The sequence below is a fragment of the Glycine soja genome, chromosome 14 (genome assembly GCF_004193775.1).
Source record: "Glycine soja cultivar W05 chromosome 14, ASM419377v2, whole genome shotgun sequence".
In the NCBI taxonomy this organism is placed as follows: domain Eukaryota; kingdom Viridiplantae; phylum Streptophyta; class Magnoliopsida; order Fabales; family Fabaceae; genus Glycine; species Glycine soja.
Genome location: NC_041015.1, coordinates 35,057,356 through 35,078,415, shown reverse-complemented (window position 1 = coordinate 35,078,415; position 21,060 = coordinate 35,057,356). Strand labels below are relative to the sequence as shown.

The 21,060-nt window shown below is 33.5% G+C and overlaps 2 protein-coding genes and 1 pseudogene across 2 annotated transcripts; 2 read left to right on the top strand and 1 right to left on the bottom strand.

The window, feature by feature from the left end:
• Nucleotides 1-578: 578 nt before the first annotated feature.
• On the bottom strand, nt 579-4,210 carry LOC114383368 (alcohol dehydrogenase 1-like). Its single transcript, XM_028343031.1, has 10 exons — nt 3,891-4,210; nt 3,201-3,337; nt 2,644-2,690; nt 2,168-2,493; nt 1,973-2,055; nt 1,794-1,869; nt 1,627-1,688; nt 1,338-1,433; nt 1,078-1,239; nt 579-983 (listed from the first exon to the last, which is right to left on the bottom strand). The coding sequence occupies exons 1-10, from the start codon at nt 3,925-3,927 to the stop codon at nt 867-869; spliced, it is 1,143 nt and encodes a 380-aa protein (XP_028198832.1). The 5' UTR covers nt 3,928-4,210; the 3' UTR covers nt 579-866.
• On the top strand, nt 4,037-9,036 carry LOC114384021. The gene is made up of 11 exons (XM_028343701.1): nt 4,037-4,173; nt 6,054-6,127; nt 7,005-7,046; nt 7,141-7,162; nt 7,598-7,757; nt 7,848-8,115; nt 8,207-8,291; nt 8,475-8,521; nt 8,591-8,681; nt 8,779-8,842; nt 8,956-9,036. Exons 1-11 carry the CDS (start codon nt 4,037-4,039, stop codon nt 9,034-9,036), a joined length of 1,071 nt encoding a protein of 356 aa, XP_028199502.1.
• A 2,887-nt stretch (nt 9,037-11,923) lies between these two features.
• LOC114384020 lies at nt 11,924-19,098 on the top strand (annotated as a pseudogene).
• The last annotated feature ends 1,962 nt before the right edge of the window (nt 19,099-21,060 follow it).

Below are 21,060 nucleotides of genomic sequence, written 5' to 3'. Positions count from 1 at the left end.
AAGAGCATTAAACTTTTGCCTGGTTAATAGTAGTTTTATTATCAACTCAACTCGAATGTCAAACGTGGTATAGGAATTTAAGTTATTCTAAACTGGAAAAAAAAGTGTTGATTTTAAAATATCGAAGGAATAAATTTAGGTGTCTAATTATACATTACTTTGTTTGAGAAAAATAAAAAATAAGGAGGAGGGTATAACTCTTTTTTAGGTTTAAATTTACTCTTATTTTGGACCTTTTGTTTTAGGCTAAGCGTTTAGTGGTTTTTCAATTTTCTATCAATGCCATGCTTATTAATTTCTTGGGAATATTGACTTTGTATCCTTGTGATTTCTTATGTTTCACAATGTATAGTTGAGCATAAATTGCCCTTTTATTTCACAATCACTGTTTTGGAAAGCATGCATTTATGGTTGTGTTAGGGTGTGATTAATCTCAAACCAGTGTCTTATTGTTGTGCTATTGTGTTTTTTTAGTACGTATTCAAATGATAGAAGAGAACAATTGATTTCTCGTACTTAGGACATAGGAGGGGCTTCTCCATTTTACAATTTAAAACACAAACTTAGTAGATTTGTTATTTGTCAAAGATATTGGCAAGCTGTTCACTATCATTCTTATCATGTAAAAGTAAAATCATGGAAACTATCAAATGACAAATTGACAAGAAACAAGCCGCAATCAAGTAACAAAGGGCTAAATGCCCTGTCATTCCCAACACTCAATGTGCAACAATACAATCATAATCCTAATAGCCTAATTGGGGATTTTACCAATAAATTTTTTATTCTCTCTTCTCTCTTTTTATTCATAAATCACATAAGAGTAGTCTGTCCCAGAACACAGTCATGGACTTTTCATATCCATCTCACTCTTGCATGCGGATGATACACCTAATGGACTGTCCCTTCAGCATTAAATCAAAAGCTTTGTTGATCTCTGAGAATGGAACTGTGTGAGTGATGAATTTGTCCACTTCTAGCTCCTGCAATATCCATAAAGATCATGTGTTAGCAACATGAGTTGGCAATATAGGTTCTCTCAAAAGACCACACAATTCACTGTGTAAGCAAGCTTACCCCACTCATGTACTTCTCGACAACAGATGGAAGATCGGTGCGTGGTTTGTAGTTGCCATAAAAGGTGCCCTTAAGAGTCCTCTCGTTCAGGAAATTAATAGGAGCAGTTTTGAATGCATCATCTTTACTAGGCACACCAACAAGTACAGCAAGACCCCAACCCTGAGAAGAAAAAAATGAAGGTTCAGCCTTAGCAAGTAGCTTAGTTTACATTTTACTGAATTTTAACAATAAGAGATTATCAGTTATGATTCACTTACATCGTGGACGCATTCGAATGCTGAGACCATGGCTTGGATGCTGCCAGTACATTCAACAGCCCGATCCACACCTCCATTGGTCATTTCAGCAATTACCTGTTCGACAACATTCACACCTCAATCTCTTTTGTTCAAACAAAGACACTAAGATACCATTTATAATAGCATTAGAATTGAAACTCAACTGAAAAGTTTAAAAACAATAGCATCAAAAGAACATGGTGAAACTATAACAGTATAACTACTTGTGGAAAGATATTGAACTCCAGCAAATTATTGATGAACTAACCTGTTGCACAGGTTTATCATGATCCTTTGGGTTCACAAACTCATTAACCCCAAACTTCTTAGCTGCCAACAAAAATAAAATCATAAGCCACCATCAACAAACCAAATGCAATTTAATTAGGCTGCATTGAATCTTTAAACAACTGATCGAAGAAGAATGCATTATACCTTCTTCAAATCGGGCAGAAACTAAATCAACTCCAATGATTCTTGAAGCACCTGAAACTCTTGCACCTTCAGCAGCCTAAAATATTGAATGAAAAATAAGAGTGGGACTTAGCTTTCCTCTATATTAGCATTTATCAGTTGCTAAACAAATCACTAAAAACGAGCAACCAATAACATACCGCAAGGCCAACAGCTCCAAGTCCAAATATGGCAACAGAGGAACCAGGTTTTGGTTTTGCTACATTTACAGTAGCACCAAAACCTACAAGATGGAATAAAATATAATACATCAGAAAATATAATCAGCTAGCTAGTTTGCTACATGCAAACAATATACAACTATCACAATTGTCAAGGTTGTAAATCTTCCATACCTGTGCAAATTCCACAACTGAGAACACAAACTTTGTCAAGTGGAGCAGCAGGGTTGATCTTTGCAACACATCCAGCATGGACAACAGTGTATTCACTGAATGTAGAGGTTCCCAAGAAATGGTGTATGGGTTGTCCATTCTTAGAGAACCTTGATTGGCCATCATGGATCATGACACCCCTATCGGTGTTGATCCTGAGTAGCTCACACATGTTGCTCTCCTCTGACTTGCAATGGGCGCAATCTCCACACTCTCCTGTGAACACAGGGAGGGCATGGTCACCTGGTTTCAGATGAGTCACACCCTCGCCTACGCTCTCCACAATCCTGAATAAAACCATGAAAAACCAGTAAGTAATTGCTCATTGTCGACGAACCCTTAATTTTCTCTTGGTCTTTGATGTCACACATTCAGTGTAACAAAACAGGAAAGAAAAGTTTGAAACACGTTAAATGAGGAAAATAAGGCTAAGATACCCCGAAGCTTCATGGCCAAAAATGCGAGGAAACAATGGAGTCTGGCCCTGAAATGGTTGAAAAGATAGAAAATCAAATTAGACACTGATGACTTGGTGATGCATAATAAATATTAGATGGAATCAGCAGAATAGAAGAGGAAACAATACCCAGTTTTCCAATCATTCCAAACAAATTTACATTCCAGAGAAAAATCCGTCTCCTCTAAAGTGATCGCTCTACTTTAGAGTGTAAAATAAGCAATCTCAATGGTTAAGAAAATTAATGATCAATATTACATGTACATATATGATAAATCTTGAATGTATTGAAAGATGAACAATTAATTTTCTTATCAAGTACTGAGATTACTTAGTTAACTCCTTTTCACTTTAGAGGAGTCACATCCTAAAGAGAAAACAACAAAAACCAACCTTTGACATAGACATTACATATATATCTGCTAATCACTATTTCAACAAAATCATATCACATCAATTACATATTGATTTTAATTTAACTAAGATAATGTAACACATGTATGCACTAATCTAATCTAATAAAGATAGTGTTATAACCTTCGCATCCCAGAAGTAAACATCAGTGTGGCAAAGAGAGGTGTAGAGGATCTTCAAACGGACTTCACCGGCTTGCGGTGGCGCAACCTCCACTTCTTCAATCACCAGCGGCTTCCCAGCCTCCCATGCAATCGCAGCTATAACCCATTACACACCCACACCAACCAATGCAATGAGTAATAATATTAGCGTCTCATCGTTAGAACACTAGTTAAAGATTAAAGAATTAAAAGAAGAATTTTTTATTAGAAATCATAAGAAAATATATTTTAAAATCATAGGAAATTATATTTTTATTTTTTCACTTATATATAAATAAAAATAATTAATTTTAATATTATTTAATCTTTTTAATTTCAAGGAAAAAATAAGATTATTTTTAAAATAATCTTTATTGGAACTCAGTATCATAAATAAAAAAATTATTAAAAGTAGAATTTAAATTTTTTTAAAATAATATTTTAAAAATAATAATATTAAATAGGGAAAGTTAGATTTATTTAATTCTAACCTAGAGATTATTTTTTTCTTTTCATGTATATGAATCGAGATGCAGTATTTCAATTAAAACAAACTTTTCATTTGTACGGACATTAGATAACATATGTCATAATATTAATACATTACCGCACAGAAGAAAAATAGAAAAAAAATGATGATGTTAATGAGAGTGAATAAGAGATGGGAGACCTTTGCACTTGATGGTCTGGCCAACGGTGCTAGACATGGCTCTTAGAACGAAGATGAATGAATGATGAGAAGTGAGTTTTTGTTTTTTGTGAGGAAAGCGTTGATTTAGGGAGGGGTACTTATGGGTGCGAGAGGGAAGAAGGAAAATGCGGAAAGGTGAGCCAGAAAACCGCGTTACCCGTGGTATTGCACGTTACTCACGACTGCGCCACATCGAAATCGAATGGCCGTTGCTCGCTCTTTCTGTGTTCTGTTTCGTCTACAATTCCGTCAGTGGTTTTTGGTCTCTGCCTTCCACTCTGCGCCTTTGGATTCCCTACACGTCGCCGCGTAACTTTGACCGTGGATAAAATGAAAATGGAGAAATTGTATTTGTAAATTTTTATATAAAAAAGACAAAATTATAAATTTGCTCTCCCAATTTTTCTTCAGTTTCGGATTTGGTCCCCTAATAATTTAATTTACAAATTTGGTTTCCTTATTTTGTAAAATCGTACAATGTTAATCCTTCAGGATGACGTTGACCGTTAACAAGTAATGTTGACTATTAGATGATGGCTATCACATGTCGTGTTCTGATTGGATGTCAACTCCATGAAAGATAAAATGAATTGTTGTTTCTATTGACCAATCAGAACATGACATGTGGGTGTCATCATCCAATAAGAACGTGACATGCGACAGTTAATGTCACTTGTTAACCGTCAATGTCCAATTGTGACCTAATGAATTAACATTGCACAATTTTATAAAATAGGGGGACTAAATTTGTGAATTAAATTAGTGAGGGACCAAAAATACAATTTTACCTATAAAAAATGATAACTACTTTTATAAAAAAAATGTTTAAATTATTCTATTGACCCTATACTCTTTAACAATTTTTAGTTAGATATCTGAATTATTTTTTAATTGGTACATTGAACTTATACTTATTTTTTAAGGTAAATGTTCACCTTAGTTTCTTTATTTTGCGGCGGAACATGATAATTTCGTTTCTATGTTATGAAAAAGATTAATTTAATCTATAAATGTATTCATAATTTAGTATGTGTTATAAAAAAATGAATTTCATTTCTATTCAATCTTTTTCTAACGTGATTTGTGTTATTATAATTATATGCCACTTGATTTAGACAAATTTAGGGCTTAAGCAAATATGAAAATATAACATATGTATTATATAGATAACATTTATGAATGTGGATAGACATTTGGGTAGTAGGATGGTTGTGGAGTCAATGTTATTATTAATGCTATTGTGAATGTGGCAGGTATAATTTGTATCAAGAACAATCGAACTGATAATTCAATCACGTTTAGTAAATGGTTTCTCAAAAAATGTGAAAAGCTAAATCATTAAATGTTCTAATTGTAATATCAAAAGGCAAATATGAAGAGTATCTAATCTACAATATTATAAAAGAGAACCCGAGGAAAATTATTGGTGTGACCATTCTTAGAAAATTGCCACTTGTCCCTTTTGCTGGGTTTATTATCATTTTGATGTGTTTTTGGTTTGTCCTCAGCTTCTACACGTGGATGGTTTACGTGTTGATTTTTTTATTTGCAAGTGGTTTACGTGTTAAGCAAGTGGTTTACGTGTTAATTGTTTTGATCAGCAAGGAATTTTTGTGCCATGTGTCTGATGGCTAAGGTAGCTTCCACTCTTTGATTGGGCACGTGGTTTGGGGGTTTTGTTCAATCCCGTTGGTTGTTGTTGTGTCATTTTGGTTTGTTTCTTTTTCAAGTTTGAAAGCTAAACTGGATTTGAAGGTGTGAGGCTCGGCCTTGGTTGTTTCTTTACTAACTTTTATGTGCATGGCTGCGATTTTCGTTTTAGTTTTCCAGTTTGGTTTTGTTCTGTTGTTGGGGTTGTTCTGTTTTTTTGTTGTGACATTTTTGTTTGTTTCTTTTTCAAGTTTGAAAGCAAAACTGGATTTGAAGGTGTGAGGCTCGAACTTTTATCTCCATGTCTGTGATTTTTGTTTTTGTTTTCCAGTTTGGTTTTGTTCTGTTGTTGGGGTTGTTTTGGTTTTTTGTTTAATGTCTTTGTGTTCGGTTTGGTTTCAGTTTGTATGTGTGTTAGTCTTTTTCGCTGTTTTTTTTTCTTTGGTGCTTTGTTTACTAACTTTTATATTGTGCATGGCTGTGATTTTATAGTTTTTCTTTGGTTGACAAGTTTCTTTTGGGGTTTGCTTTTCCTCCGTTGCTGAGTTTGACTGTGAGAAGAAAAGGTAATGTTTATGTTGTGCATGTGTGTTTTAGCTTTCGTTTGGCTTTTGCTGGGTTTGTTTTGATTTTGTTGTCCTTTTGTTTTCTTCTTCGGGTGCAACACGTCTGTGGTTTACGTGTTTGTTTTTTTCCTCAAAAATGAACTATTGTGCCATGTGTCTGATGGATAAGCTAGCTTGCATTGTTTGATTGGACAGGTGGTTTGGGTGTTTTGCAGAATGGTGTTGGCCGTTGTTGTGTTATTTTCGTTTGTTTCAGTTTTTAGTTTGAGAGCAAAACTGTTTGTTTGATTGGTCGTTTTTTTTCTAACTTTTATGTTGTGCATGGCTCCTATATTATAAAAGAGAAGCAGAGGAAAATTACTAGTGTGACCCTTTACGTGTTGATTTTTTTATCAGCAAGTGGTTTACGTGTTAACTTTTTGATCAGCAAGGAATTTTTGTGCCATGTGTTTAATGGCTAAGCTAGCTTCCACTCTTTGATTGGGCACGTGGTTTGGGGGTTTTGTGCAATGCCGTTGGTTGTTGTTGTGTCATTTTCATTTCTTTCCCAGTTTGGTTTAACTCTGTTGTTCGGTTGGTTGTGAGAAGAAAAGGTAATGTTTTTTTTTGTTGAATGTGTTTGTCTAATTTTTCTATTGTGCATGACTGTGATTTTACATTTTTCCTTTGGTTGAGAAGTTTGTTTTGCAATTTAGTTTTGCTGAGGTTGATTGGGAGAAGCTAAGGTAATGTTCATGTTGTGCATTCTTTGCTTGAGAGGTTTGTTTTACAGTTTGTTTAATTTTCAAGTTTCCAAGGAAAACTGTTTGTTTGTTTGGTTGTTTGTTTTCTAACTTTTATGTTGTGCATGGCTGTGATTTTCCTTTTTGTTTCCCAGTTTGGTTTAGCTCTGGTGTTCGGTTGGTTGTGAGAACAAAAGGTAATGTTTTTTTTGTTGAATGTCTTTATCTAATTTTTCTATTGTGCATGACTGTGATTTTGCAGTTTTTTTTATTGACAATTTTGTTTTGCAGAGTTTGATCGGGAGAAGCTAAGGTGATATTCATGTTGTGGATTCTTTGGTTGAGTAGTTTGTTTTACAGTTTGGCTTTGTTTGGCTGTTAGTTTTGAGTGTGGCAAATGGAAATTATACTTTTGTACCCAAGTTTGGGTTTGGCTGAGAGAAGTTGAGGTTTAAGTTGAGGATGGTTGTTTTTGTATGGTTTGTTAATTTTGGTGTTAATGGATTTTTATATGTTAATTCTGTTTAGTCACATGTGCAGATGTTTTGTCCACATGTTTATTTTTACTGATTTATATGGAGTTTATTGTGGTCTTATGTGTGTTTTATGAATTTTCTTCTTTGTTTTGTTGGTGATAGGCTGTTAGCTTTGGTTTGCAGTGGTTAAGGTGGTAGTTTATTTTTTTGCCCGTTTGACTATATGCTTGGTTTTTAACTGATGTTCTATTTTTCTTGGAGTTGTTGTTTAGGGTTTCCGATTATAAAGTTATGGCACGTGTTGCTGATAAAATAAAATTGATAGTTGGATCAAGGGAAGCTCTTAAGCTTTCTGTAAGGATCACTGATCTTTGGTTCATTGGGATTCCTGGAAAGACTGAACAAGCTGAAATGGTGGTTGTTGATTCTGATGTATGTTTTTGGCGGTTTTTTGGAATTATAAATTATGTTATTATATTATTGGTCATTCAATGAAGTATTTATATGCTTTCTATATTGTAGGGAGATGAAATGCATGTTGTTTGCAAGCAGGATCAGCTGAAGTCTCGCAAGGCTGATTTGAAAGAAAATTTGACTTATGTGATGCATAATTTTAAAGTTATCAAGAATGATGGGAAATTCAGAGTTTGTGATCATGAATATAAATTATGTTTTACTGGAGTTACTGTTGTTAGGCAATGTGATATGGAACAATTACCTTTTAGGAAATTCAGATTTGTTGCTTTTTCCAGTGTCATTGCTAGTCATTTTAAAATTGGCCTCTTGGTTGGTAAGATTGTTGTTTGCAATTTGTGGATTGATTTTGATTGACTTGCTTATGGCTTTTCAAGTAAGATACGTTTACCTTGTGGTTGTTTTAGATGTTATTGGCGTGGTTGATGAAGTGGTATTCCGATATGTGTCATCCAAAAATACGAGGGTTGTTTTGAATTTAAAGGATTTGAGGTTATCTTTTACAATTTAATTTGAGTGTGTGTGATTGTTGTTTGTAACTGATGATGATTAGCTGCTGATATACTGATACATTAATTTTTGTTTCCTTCTGATAGTGGACAGGTGCTATCCTGTACACTGGAAAAATTACTGCTTATAATTTTTGTCTTATTTGAATGATATTGAAAATGAAAGGCCGATCGTTATTCTCTTGACTCCTGCTAGGATTAAGGAAGCACAGGGTCAGTGTAATGTTAGATTTCTCAATTTCCATGCTTGCTAGATTATATTTTTTTGGGTCTAATCTGTAGGATCATATCCAACATCGGTCAGTAATTCTTTCAAGGCATCTAAACTCATGATCAATGACCTGGTGCTGGAAATTCAAGAATTTAGAGAGAGGTATTTTAGCAATGTGGTGCTTATGTGATTGTAATTTCAAATTGTTAAATATATAAGTAATGTTTGTTGGGCTTTTGCATTTGTTGTATTGTTATAGTCTTTTAGATTTAGGGATCGAGGTTAGATCAATTTTGACGCCTATTGGACAAGGGAGTTCACAGGTTTCAGGCTCATCTCAATTATCATCAAAAGATGTGTTTCTGTCAAAGACTAAAGTAAAAAATATCTCTCAGATTAATGCCTGTTCAGAGGTGATGTTCTTATTCATTTGTAGGTTTTCTTTGTAGAAAATCTAATGTCAGTTTCTTCAAACAGGAGTTTGTTTGTGTTACTGTCGCCAAGATTACAACCATAGTGATGGACAACTATTCATGGTGCTATCCGGCTTGTGGTCAATGTTATAAAAAAGATGACATGCTAACTGTGCCGTTGACATGTCCGTGTGTCAAAGAGAATGATCAACCTGTACTGAGGTGATTGATTCACTGTTTAATTAGTATGAGAATCATCAACTACTTTTTCTTATGTTGGTATCTATATTGGCAGGTATCGGGTTGAGGTGATGGTTAATCACAAGGGTGAACAAACCAAATTTTTGATCTGGGATCGTGAATGTGCACAGTTAATTGGTCAGTCAGCGGATGAAGTCAACAGGCTCAAAATAGATGTTATTGTATTGTCATGCAATGTTTTTTAATTTACACTGAACATTTGTTACCTTGCTATCGATTTTCATTCTTCTTTTTCTGCGCAAGGATGGGGATGTTGATTTAAATGCCTCTCCTCAAGCACTAGATAGGCTATTGGGTTGTTTTCTTGCATTCAAAGTGAAGGTGCAACCAAGGTTCAGGAATTCTGTTGTTCTTAAATATTCAGATGAATCAGAGTTGATCAATGTTGTGCTAGATATGATTCCCGATAGTGAGGTTGTGTTTTGTCAAATCTATTTTAGTTATTGTGAGTGTATGCATATATTCCATTTGTTTTTTAACTGTCGATTCATATATCATCTATCCATGTTGCAAGATCGAGAATTCAATACTTGAGTTGACCGATCCTACAGTGCTTGAATCTGTGAGCTAACATTGTCTTTCTCTGTTTTTCTTGGTGTATGTTGCAATGATGGCAATAAAATTTAGCTGACTCATCAATCAATATTTGATGCAACAATCTCTGTCTATTACAACTGATCATGATCGGTCAATGCTTGGCTCAAGTGAGCCTACAGAGTTTGAATTTGTAAGTTGGGGTTATCGTTGTGTGTTTTTGCTGGTGTATTTTTGGATGATGTCAACAGAATTTAGCTTACTGATCAATTAATATTTCATGCAGCAATATGTGTCTGTTACCGGGGATCATGACCCTCTTCTCAGGATTCCATTGACACCAACTAAGCGCGTATCTTCTGATGAGTTGGATAATGAGCGAAAAAACTTTGAGATTTAACCTGTTGAAGTTTCCTCGAACAAATTAGCCAAGCATTCTCAGCCTGAATGAATTATGTTGTTGAAATGTTGCCTTGGATGTTTTTTGATGACCGTATGGTCAAATTGTAATATTTACCCCGTTGCAATTTTTGTGGTTTTTGAACTCTTTGCATGGAGGACGTTGTTGGAACATTAATTTTCGTTAAATTGATTTTGTAGTTGCACACAAAACTGGTTTTCCCCTCTTTGATTAAATGAAACAGTAGTTTTTTGGGAGTTTGCATTACTCTATTTGTTAACCCTGTGATGAAATTCCAATCTGTGATTGTTGTTGTCAAAATCTTAATGTATGTAATCAATTCAAGTTAGCTGATGAATGTTAACGAGTTAAAATAACTAATAAAGACAGATTGAATGCAAGGATTATTTCGGTTCAATACAAGAATGTTGATAAATGTTAACAAGTTCAGATAACTCATGAATTAAGGTTTTTTTGGATAATTTCGATTCAACACTAAATTAGCATAATCCTTGAATTTGTCCTCATGAATTTGGAAATTTAGTATAATCAGTGCTAAGTGAGGACAGATTCAAGGCAAGGATTATTTCGATTCTATTAGAGATGAGAATTGCAAATATGATACATTGATCAATCAAAGAGAGATTGGACAACGTTTAATATCAAAGTTTTGTGTTGTAATTTCAATTTAATGCTAAATTTCCTTTTTTTTTTTTATCTTTCTATACCCTGCATCTTTAGTTGTAGTTTTGTGTTGTAATTTCAATTTGATGCTCGATTTTTTTTATTATAATGATAACTGTCAAAATGTCTAATCACATTTAATCTAGCAAACGCAGATTTGATATTTGTCATCTCTCGCTTTATGTCAATTAAGATTTGTTTATTAAAATTTACACATGAATCTTTAGCTGTAATTTTGGATGCCAAAATAAATCTGTTCATTAATTATGAAATCCATTATATAAAAACATCAAATCACATTTAATCCCCTAAACCGGCATTTTATATTTGGCATCTCTTGGTTGATGTCAATTAACATTTGTTTATTAATTTACAAAATATTCCATCCTTTGTTGTAAATTGTATTCTAAATTCTTGACCTCTAAAAATGCAGATCAATCACATAGTCGATTCTATATCAAGAACTTACTCCTCTATATATAATATCTTTACAGCTGAGTCAAATCATTCCTCCATGACTGATTTTCGAAACTACTTAAATTCAACTTGCATGTTTAATTTTGTTTTTATTACACAATTGAATATTTGGAATTACTTTGATGTATAATTTAGTCTCTGTGTATTTCAAATCTTTGTTGTGGTGAATTGCTATACCAAACAACTTCATTGATATCAACTGCAAACATGCAAAAGAATGCACATGCAAATGCATGTACCTCAGGTAAAGCCACAATGTATAGAAAAGGTATCCTGCAAAAAAAAAAAAACAAAGAAAAGGCTCAGCCTGACAGATCACATGAGATAAGTATAGATTCCACTCTGAAAGATATACAATGTCATGGTGAGAAATTATAAATAAAATGTTTTCTTTTATAAATACATTAATCTGTTCGACTTGACTTAATTTGTCTCTATTCTTAAGTCATGACAGCTGATTCATTAGAAGATATGAATTCTGAATCTCCACAAGGTATGATGATAGAAAATCCTAACTCACTTTTTTGCCCAAATTTTAATTATATCTATGATATCTAACGTAAATTGTTACAACATCTGATTCTAATTCTTTCTCTGACGATGAAAATTGCGAATCCAATACTAATGAAGCTGCAATGGATACTGAAGGTAATAATTATAGCTCTGATATAACGTTAAGGATATCAACTGATATCCTTTAAATTAAATTCCGCTATCTCATTAGACAATTTCAGGCTATTCTGACTTGGGTGATCAGGCCATGCAATGTAGACATTACAATGCAAAAATGTGGTATGATGAAAGAATTTCAAAAAATAGAAATACAACAAGTCCAAAATTCACCTTATGTTGTGGAGATGGGAAAGTTGAGCTTCCGTTATTACAAAGTCCACCGAAATATCTTGAACGACTTCTGTTTGATGGTAAAGCAAGTGATAGTAAAAATTATCAGTATAACATACGGACATACAACATGATGTTTTCCTTTACGTCTGCTGGTATTAAGCTAGACAAATCAATTAATGAAAGTAGAGGACCTCCTACAATTAGAATTCAGGGTCAACCATGACATCGAATAGGCAGCTTATTACCAATGCCTGGAAAGCAACCAAAATTTTCACAATTGTATATCTTTGATACGCAGAATGAAGTTGAAAATAGAATTAATACAATGAGGTAGTACTTCTTTTGTTTCTTTTATTATCAAATATGAAGTATTCTAATTCCGAAAGCATGTTTTGTCACACCAATGGATCTGTTTTTATATTGTTTTTTGCAGTCAACATGTTGGAATTCAACCAGAGATTGTTTCAACTTTAAGTCAAATGTTGGATGAGTACAATGTCCATGCAAAAAGTTTTAGAATGGCCAGGGACAGATTGGCAGATACTCAAGTCGATAATGTAAAATTGAGATTGACAGCTACACGTGAGAAAGATAGTCGTACATACAATCTCCCAAATGTTTCTGAAGTTGCTGCTCTAATTGTTGGTGATTTTGATCCAGACTCAAGAAGGGATATTATTGTTGAAACTCAAAATGGAGAATTACAAAGAATCCATGAATTACACTCTAGCTATCTAGGACTCCAATACCCTTTACTCTTCCCTTATGGTGAAGATGGATATAGACCTGATATACTTCCCCTCTGTACACCTAGCAGCAGAAAAAGGAAGAGAAATCATCTAATGATGAGAGAGTGGTTTGCTTATAGACTACAGTTCAGATCAAATGAAGCACAAACTTTGTTGCATTCTAGAAAACTATTCCAACAATTCATTGTTGAAGCATACATGATGGTTGAGTCTGAAAGACTTAGCTACATTAGGAACAATAAAAAAAAACTTAGAGTTGACAAGTATTGTAGTTTACAAACATCATTGGATGTTGGAAGCAGTAAAAGCTCTTCTAAAGGAAAAAGAGTGATTTTGCCGTCAACCTTTGTTGGCAGTCCACGCTATATGGACCAACTTTATTTTGATGGTATGGCAATATGCAGCCATGTGGGTTTTTCAAATCTTTTTATTACTTTAACCTGTAATCCAAATTGGCCTGAAATCCATAAAGTGTTTGCACCTTTGAATCTAAAACCAACAGATAGACCGGATCTTATCTCACGTGTTTTCAGATTGAAGTATGAGCAGATGCTTTTTGACTTAACAAAAAAACACTTGCTTGGAAAAGTAGTCGCATGTGAGTTTGCCATTAATATGCTTTTTAAAGTTACACATTTGTTTATTGTTTTTCATTTTTCCTTGATATAATACAACTATACATAATTTCTATATTACTGTTTCACTATTAATACAATCAGCTAACAATTGCAAATATGCACACAATTGAATTTCAAAAAAGAGGACTTCCTCATGTGCATTTATTGGTATTCTTACATCCAGATAATAAATATCCATCTTCAGATGACATTGACCACATAATATCAACAAAAATTCCTTCGCATGAAAATGACCCTAAACTCTATACATTTGTCCAAAATCATATGGTACATGGACCATGTGGAATTCTCCAACCTAAGTCTCCATGTATGAAAGAAGGCAAGTGTAGTCGTTTTTACCCTAAAATGTTTCACCCTCAACTGTTTTAGATTCAAATGGCTATCCAATCTATCGTAGAAGAAATGATGGTCGTACCATTTCAAAGAATGGAGTTATTATTGATAATAAATATATAGTACCTTACAATGCAAAATTGCTGAGGAAATACCAAGCACATATAAATGTTTAATGGTGTAATCAAAATACTTCCATTAAATATTTATTTAAATATATAAACAAAGGTTATGACAGAGTCACTGCTGTTGTTATTCATGATGCTAATGGTACACTTGAGAATGCTATCAGTCAAAATGACGAGATTAAAGAATATGTGGATTGCAGGTAATATTAATTCAACATGTATACTTAAGTTACTCATTGTTTCTTTAATTATGAATTTTTTTTGTCAGATATATTTTTCCATGTGAAGCTACTTGGAGAATTTTTGGTTTTCCAATACATGCTAGAAAGCCTGCTGTGGAGAGATTACATTTTCATCTGCCAGGACAACACAGTGTTCTTTATGAAGATGATGATGATATAGATGATATCCTATCAAAGCCAAGAATTTCATATTCAAAATTCTTAGCCTGGATGAATAGCAACAAATGTTTTTCAGAGGGTAGAAATCTGACATATTCACAATTTGTTTCCAAATTTGTCTACAACCAAAAGGCTAGATCATGGAACCTTAGAAAAAAAGGCAATACAATTGGCAGGTTAATATGGGTTCCACCAACCACTAGTGAATTGTTTTATCTAAGAATGATGCTTACTGCATGCAAAGGAGCTACTTCATTTGAAGATATTAGAACAGTTGAAAATGTTCTATACCCTACATATAGAGAAGCATGCTTTGCAATGAGTCTTTTGCAAGATGACAGAGAATTTGTGGAAGCAATCAAAGAAGCTAAGGATTGAGGTACAACTAATTATTTGAGGAAATTATTTGTGTTAATACTATTATCAGGTGTCATTACTAAACCTGAAGAACTTTGGAGTCAGACATGGAATTGGTTAGCTGAAGACATTGCATATCATTATAAAAAAAACAACTATAAACAAAGGTTAGTTTTAATCAGTTTGTAACTTTCTATATTGAATAACATCACAGATATGCATTGTTTAACTATCTCCTTTATCATTTGTTAGAATTACACATTGATGATGAACAACTTAAAAATTTAACATTACTGGAAATTGAATAACTTCTGCATCCAAACCAAAGATCACTCAGAGACTATCCTACAATGCCATATCCTGAGGGTGGAAATCCTGCATCATGTCTAGAGAATAGCTTGATATTGTCTGAACTTAATTACAACAATGATGAGGCTAGATCAGAATTCGAAAATCTTTTTCTATCGATGGCAGGTAATCTACCAATTCATATATTATAAATTGCATTTAACAAAGTTAAATTCCATCTGTATTTTCTAATTTTCCGTCCACTAATTCTTCATTTCTATCAAATCTCAACTTATTTTTTATTCTAGACGAACAAAAACAAATTTATTACAAAATTATGGAACATGTCAACAACAATGAAGGTGGCATGTTTTTTCTATATGGATATGGAGGTACAGGAAAAACATACATATGGATAACATTAGCAAGTTCACTGAGGGCAAAAAATCAAATTGTGATTATGGTTGCTTCTAGCGGCATAGCTTCTTTGTTATTGCCAGGAGGCAGGACTGCTCGTTCCAAATTTAAGATACCTGTGCCAATTTTTGAAGACTCAACATGCAATATACTTCAAGGAAGTCAGCTAGCAGAATTGTTAAATCAGACAAATATGATAATTTGGGATGAAGCACCCATGGCACACAAATTTTGCTTTGAAGCACTTGATCAAACTTTAAGAGACATTATTAAAGAAAAAAAAATCCCAATAAAATTTTTGGAGGCAAAGTTATTGTAATTGGTGGAGATTTCCGACAAATTTTGTCAGTCATTCCAAGAGGAAGTCGTTCAGACATTATAAATGCAACAATCAATTCATCATATTTGTGGCCTTCCTGTGAAGTCTTAACACTCACCAAAAACATGCGTTTACAAGGAAATGCCCAATTAATTGATGATCAAGAAACTACTAAATTTGCAAAGTGGATTCTAGATATTGGAGATGGAGTTATTGGGAATCAAAATGATGGATATGCTACCATTGAAATTCCTGAGTACCTACTGATTACTGAATATAATGACCCCATTGATGCTATAGTCAAATCAACATTTCCAGATTTATATCAACATCACAGTAATCCTAAATTCTTCAAATCTAGAGCAATATTAGCTTCCACCAATGAAACAGTTGAAGAGGTCAATGATTATATACTTTCCTTGATTCTAGGTATTTATGCACATCTGAAATTTACAAAAACTAAGATCTACTCAGTATTTATTCTCTATTTAACTTTGCATGCTACCTCAAATAAATATAATAGGTGAACAAATGGAATACTTAAGCTCTGATTATATAGAGAAGTTAGAAACCATTGATAGTTGGCATTTCCAATCAATCACAACTAAATTTCTCAATTCACTAAACACATCTAGTCTGCCAAATCCTCGTATCAAGCTAAAAATCGGTAGTCCTATAATGTTGCTAAGAAACTTAGACCAAACGCAAGGACTCTGTAATGGTACTAGATTAATAGTTACTAGACTAGCCAAACATGTCATTGCAGTTGAAATCATTTTTGGCAAAAATGTTGGCAAAAATGTTTACATCCCAAGAATGTCAATGTCACCTACACAATCACCATGGCCTTTCAAGCTTTTAAGAAGACAATTTCCAATCATGCTATCTTATGCAATGACGATTAACAAGTCTCAGGGCCAATCACTTTCTATGGTTGGGCTTTATTTGCCAAAACCAGTCTTTAGCCATGGGCAATTATACGTTGCATTATCAAGGGTCAATTCAAGGCAAGGATTAAAAGTTCTTATTCATGATAAAGACCAAGAAAATATGACTTCTACTACTAATGTAGTCTTCAAAGAGGTTTTCAAAAATCTTACAAGGTAACTCTAAATTTTCAAACAAGAAATTGTACTATCTATTGGCAATAATTCCAAACTGTTATCTTACTTATATACATTCTAACATACAGCCAAAGATGATATCATATATTACAATGTTAAATTTTACATTGTCAGGTATGCAATCTTAATCACCACATTAATATCTTCCATTTATAATTTCATTTACTTAACATTATATTATTTAGCAGTTTATCACAGCTTAACATTTGTTTTAACATTTACATGTACAAATTTTCTTTATTTCTCTGCGAAATATAGAAATTTGAATTGCTGAAGTTCAATGATGAAATATCTAGTGTTCATATGTTACTGCTTATATGATAATTATGCTTTAAAAAATATTTTTAAAAATCGTTCATGCCAATCGTCCAAATGTAGCACATCATGCTGCATATACTGCATTTCTTCAAACCAACATCATTCTTATTTTACACAAAAAAGACTACATTTAAAAAATGCAGTTATCCAGGATGACATAATTAGCTTTAAATAATTCGTTCATACCCCCTCTGCAATACATAAAAAACGAAATGCTAACAAGCAATTCTAGAAGTTGGCCCAATGCTCATATTTTGGCCCAAGATAAATTTACACAATTACTGCCCTACAATACCAACGGTCTTAGGCTTCTAATTCAAACAAAAACTCTTCATCTACTTCGTACCTCTTCAATTCACAGTTATTGATATCACATTTATTCGCAACCGTGTGGCATTGGAAAGAAGCAAATATTAAATACCACACTAAAGGCCTATCATCTACTTTCTTCTGCAAATCCTTTTTCATTCCTCTGTCCAAACTCTACTTTCACGCCATACACAAAATGAGCACCACATCTTCAACCGCATCAACTGAGGTAAATCATTTCTACTCTTCTCTTCACGACACCTACCTTTTTGTTGTGTTTATTCTTATTTTCATGGGTTTTTGGTTTGTGGTTTTTCTGCTATGTGTCTGATGCACGTGGTTTGGCGGTTTTGTGCAACGCCGTTGTTTTTTGTTGTGTCATTTTCCTTTCTTTCTTTTTCAAGTTTGAAAACAAAACTGGACTTGAAGGTGTCCGGCACTCCTTGGTCGTTTCTTTTCTAACTTTTATGTGCATGGCTTGGTCGTTTCTTTTCTAACTTTTATGTGCATGGCTATCATTTTTGTTTTTGTTTTCCACTTTCGTTTTGTTCTGTTGTTGCCGTTGTTCTGTTTTTTCGTTTAATGTCTTTGCCTTTGATTTGGTTTCCATTTGTATGTGCATTAGTCCTTTCCACTGTTTTTCTTTTTTGGTGTTTTGTTTACAAACCTTTATATTTTGCATCTGTCATTTTATAATTTTCCTTTGGTTGACAAGTTTCTTTTGACATTTGCTTTTATATCCCTGTGATTACAGATGAAAAATGGCATCATGCGATCACCACTGATCATGCAATTTATCGCTGCCTTGAACAATGACAAGGTCATCTTTTTTCTCAATTCTTCCATTACTATTATTGTTACATATACATACATTTATATTTCCCACTTTTTTTTCAGAATACCATACAACTTCCAGCCTTCTATCATACACAATGGGCACCAAACTATCTTGAGTTTGTTCATCTCAGATACAATGGAGCCATTTATGAAATATGAGTCAGACAACACAGAGACAAAGTGTATTTAGCAGATGGACTCCAAAACTTCTGAAAAGATTTGAAAATCTATGAGTCAACCAGCATCAACTTTTTTGCATGTGACCATCACTCTATTTTTGACATACATTTCATACCACCACTGGAGCGGCAAACTTGCGGCAGACAAAGGCATTCGTCCAGAAAGCACATGTGGACTCTTCAACTTACTCAGGAAATGCTGGATCATCCTGAACCCCTGGTAAGCTGACTTTCATATCTTAATCTCTTTAAACACATTTTTACCATTTTAACAATTTTACTTTTTCCAAATTACAGAAACTCCCCCATTGTACAGAAGTTCCTCTTAGAGCTTGCGGCAACCACATGACAGTCTTAAGGCGGCATGGCCCCCCACTGCAATGGAAAGTTGAAACGCTGAATCCTGCTATTGGTGGAAAAGGTGTTGTCCAACCATGGTATAATTTTCTTGAAAAAATGGATTTTGATGATGGAGATGAAATCTCTATTTATTATAGGTATTATGAAAAAATTTGGGATATCATAATTAGGAGGCAGGAGGATTGGGAAGATGATGACAACGACTAGGCTGTGTTTATCATTTTGCTGTTAATATTTTGCTAGTGCAACAAACAATATTTATATTTTGCTGTTAATTGTCCATGAACTACTAGATTAATGTTTTGCTGTTAATTTCCATTTCCCTATTAATCAGCTTTATCATTTTGGTGTCCATGAACAAGTGAAAAACGCTAATGAAACAACATGTGCATGTGCACGGGTTGCAGACTAGTAAGTGTTTAAAGTTTTACGCGGAAAAAATGGTAGGAGAACTTCTTCTAGAATTTTGTTATTAATTGTATTAAGATAAGATAATAAATGCCTTAGTGGTATTTTGCTATTAATTGTATTAGGTTATTACAATTTATTGTGTTGAGATCGAGAATGATAAGATTAGTATATTGTATAAGTTTTTTTTTATCTGCTAGTATATTGTATAAGGTAATTAACTATTGCATCTTTTCTCAAAATAAATATAAGAAAATTTAACTATTGCAATCAATATTTAATTTAAGTAGCAAATATATTTTCATTATTAATTTGTAATTAAGATACTAAATTTTAATATTGTTCCTTTTAGTTATAAGATTTTTGGAGAAATTTTGTTTGTTTTAATCTATCTTGTAAACTTCAGATCTAAAACATTGTTTTGGGATGAAGTATTGTAACTGTAAAAATGGGTGCCAGGTGGAATGCCCATGATTGTAATATATTCATGGAGTACAATATAACACTTAACCAGGAAAATAGCTGGTTCAAAATTATAGAAAAATGTGAGAATAGTTTGTCTATTTCCATTGATGCATATGAAGAAAAAAGGTTAAATACAGGACCGCTCAACCAAACTGTAAAATCAACTTAGATACTGCTCAACTTTACATGACTATCTAATTTTGACATCTATGCAAATTTATGACTGCTACAAAATCACATACTCATCAGCCTTATGTACTGTTCAAGTTTGTGGTCTTAGTTCCTTTATCCCACATCGCTTGGTTTGTAAAAACTTGTGTCTCATTAGTGTTACATATAGAGACACCTTGTAAGCTTTTATATGTGCAAGAAATAAAAAGTTCTCTTAGTGTAGCTGTGGACGTAGGCACATACATTATGTGCTGAACCACGTTAAACTTCGTGTTTTCTCTCTTCTCCTTATCCCTTTCTCTTCTTATTGATCTATACTAAAACTTTGTGTTTTATCTCTTCTCCTTATTCTTTTCTCTTCTTATTGCTCTATACTAACAATTGGTATCAAGAGCTTTTGGCAAGGAGAATCTTGTGTGCAAGCTTCATAAAAGTTTATATGGCTTGAAACAAGCACCGAGGCAGTGGTACAAGAAGTTTAATGAGTTTATGAGCAACTTAGGATTCAACAAATGTGACATGGACCATTGCTGCTATGTTAAGAAATTTACTAATAGTTATGTTATCCTTGTCGTGTATGTTGATGACATGTTGATTGTAGGATCTAGTATGGCAGAAATTAACAGGTTGAAGCAGCAGTTGGCAAAAAACTTTGAAATGAAGGATCTTGGTCCAGCTAAAAAAATCCTTGGTATGAGAATTCTTAGAAACAAATCAGAAGGAATTTTGAAGTTGTCTCAAGAGAAATATATACACAAGTTGGAGTGTACCAGACCTGACATAGCACATGCAGTAGGAGTTGTCAGTAGGTTCCTATCAAATCTAGCAAAGGAGCATTGGGAAGGCGTAAAGTGGATACTCAGATATCTGAAGGGTATTTAAGAGATGTGTTTGTGCTTCAGAAAATGCAATCTCACTTTACAGGGATTTTCAGATGCAGACTTGGGAGGAGATTTGGATACGAAGAAAAGCACCACAAGCTACATTTTTACTTTGGGAGGTACTGTTGTGAGTTGGAAGTCTAAACTTCAAAATAGAGTTGCTCTCTCAACCACGGAAGCCGAGTACATAGCTATCTCAGAAGCAACTAAGGAGATGATTTGGCTAAAGAATTTTCTCAATGAA

Bases quoted from the DNA above. Each gene is read 5' to 3' on its own strand.
- LOC114383368 (XM_028343031.1), bottom strand. From the start codon at position 3,927: ATGTCTAGCACCGTTGGCCAGACCATCAAGTGCAAAG. The intron at 2,056-2,167 runs GTATGGAAGATT...TCCATCTTGTAG, and splicing joins CAGTTGTGGAATTTGCACAG to GTTTTGGTGCTACTGTAAAT. The intron at 1,689-1,793 runs GTATAATGCATT...TTTTGTTGGCAG, and splicing joins TTCTGCCCGATTTGAAGAAG to CTAAGAAGTTTGGGGTTAAT.
- LOC114384021 (XM_028343701.1), top strand. From the start codon at position 4,037: ATGCGGAAAGGTGAGCCAGAAAACCGCGTTACCCGTGGTATTGCACGT. The intron at 7,163-7,597 runs GTGATATTCATG...GTTGTTGTTTAG, and splicing joins TTTGATCGGGAGAAGCTAAG to GGTTTCCGATTATAAAGTTA. The intron at 8,292-8,474 runs GTTATCTTTTAC...TGAAAATGAAAG, and splicing joins TTGAATTTAAAGGATTTGAG to GCCGATCGTTATTCTCTTGA.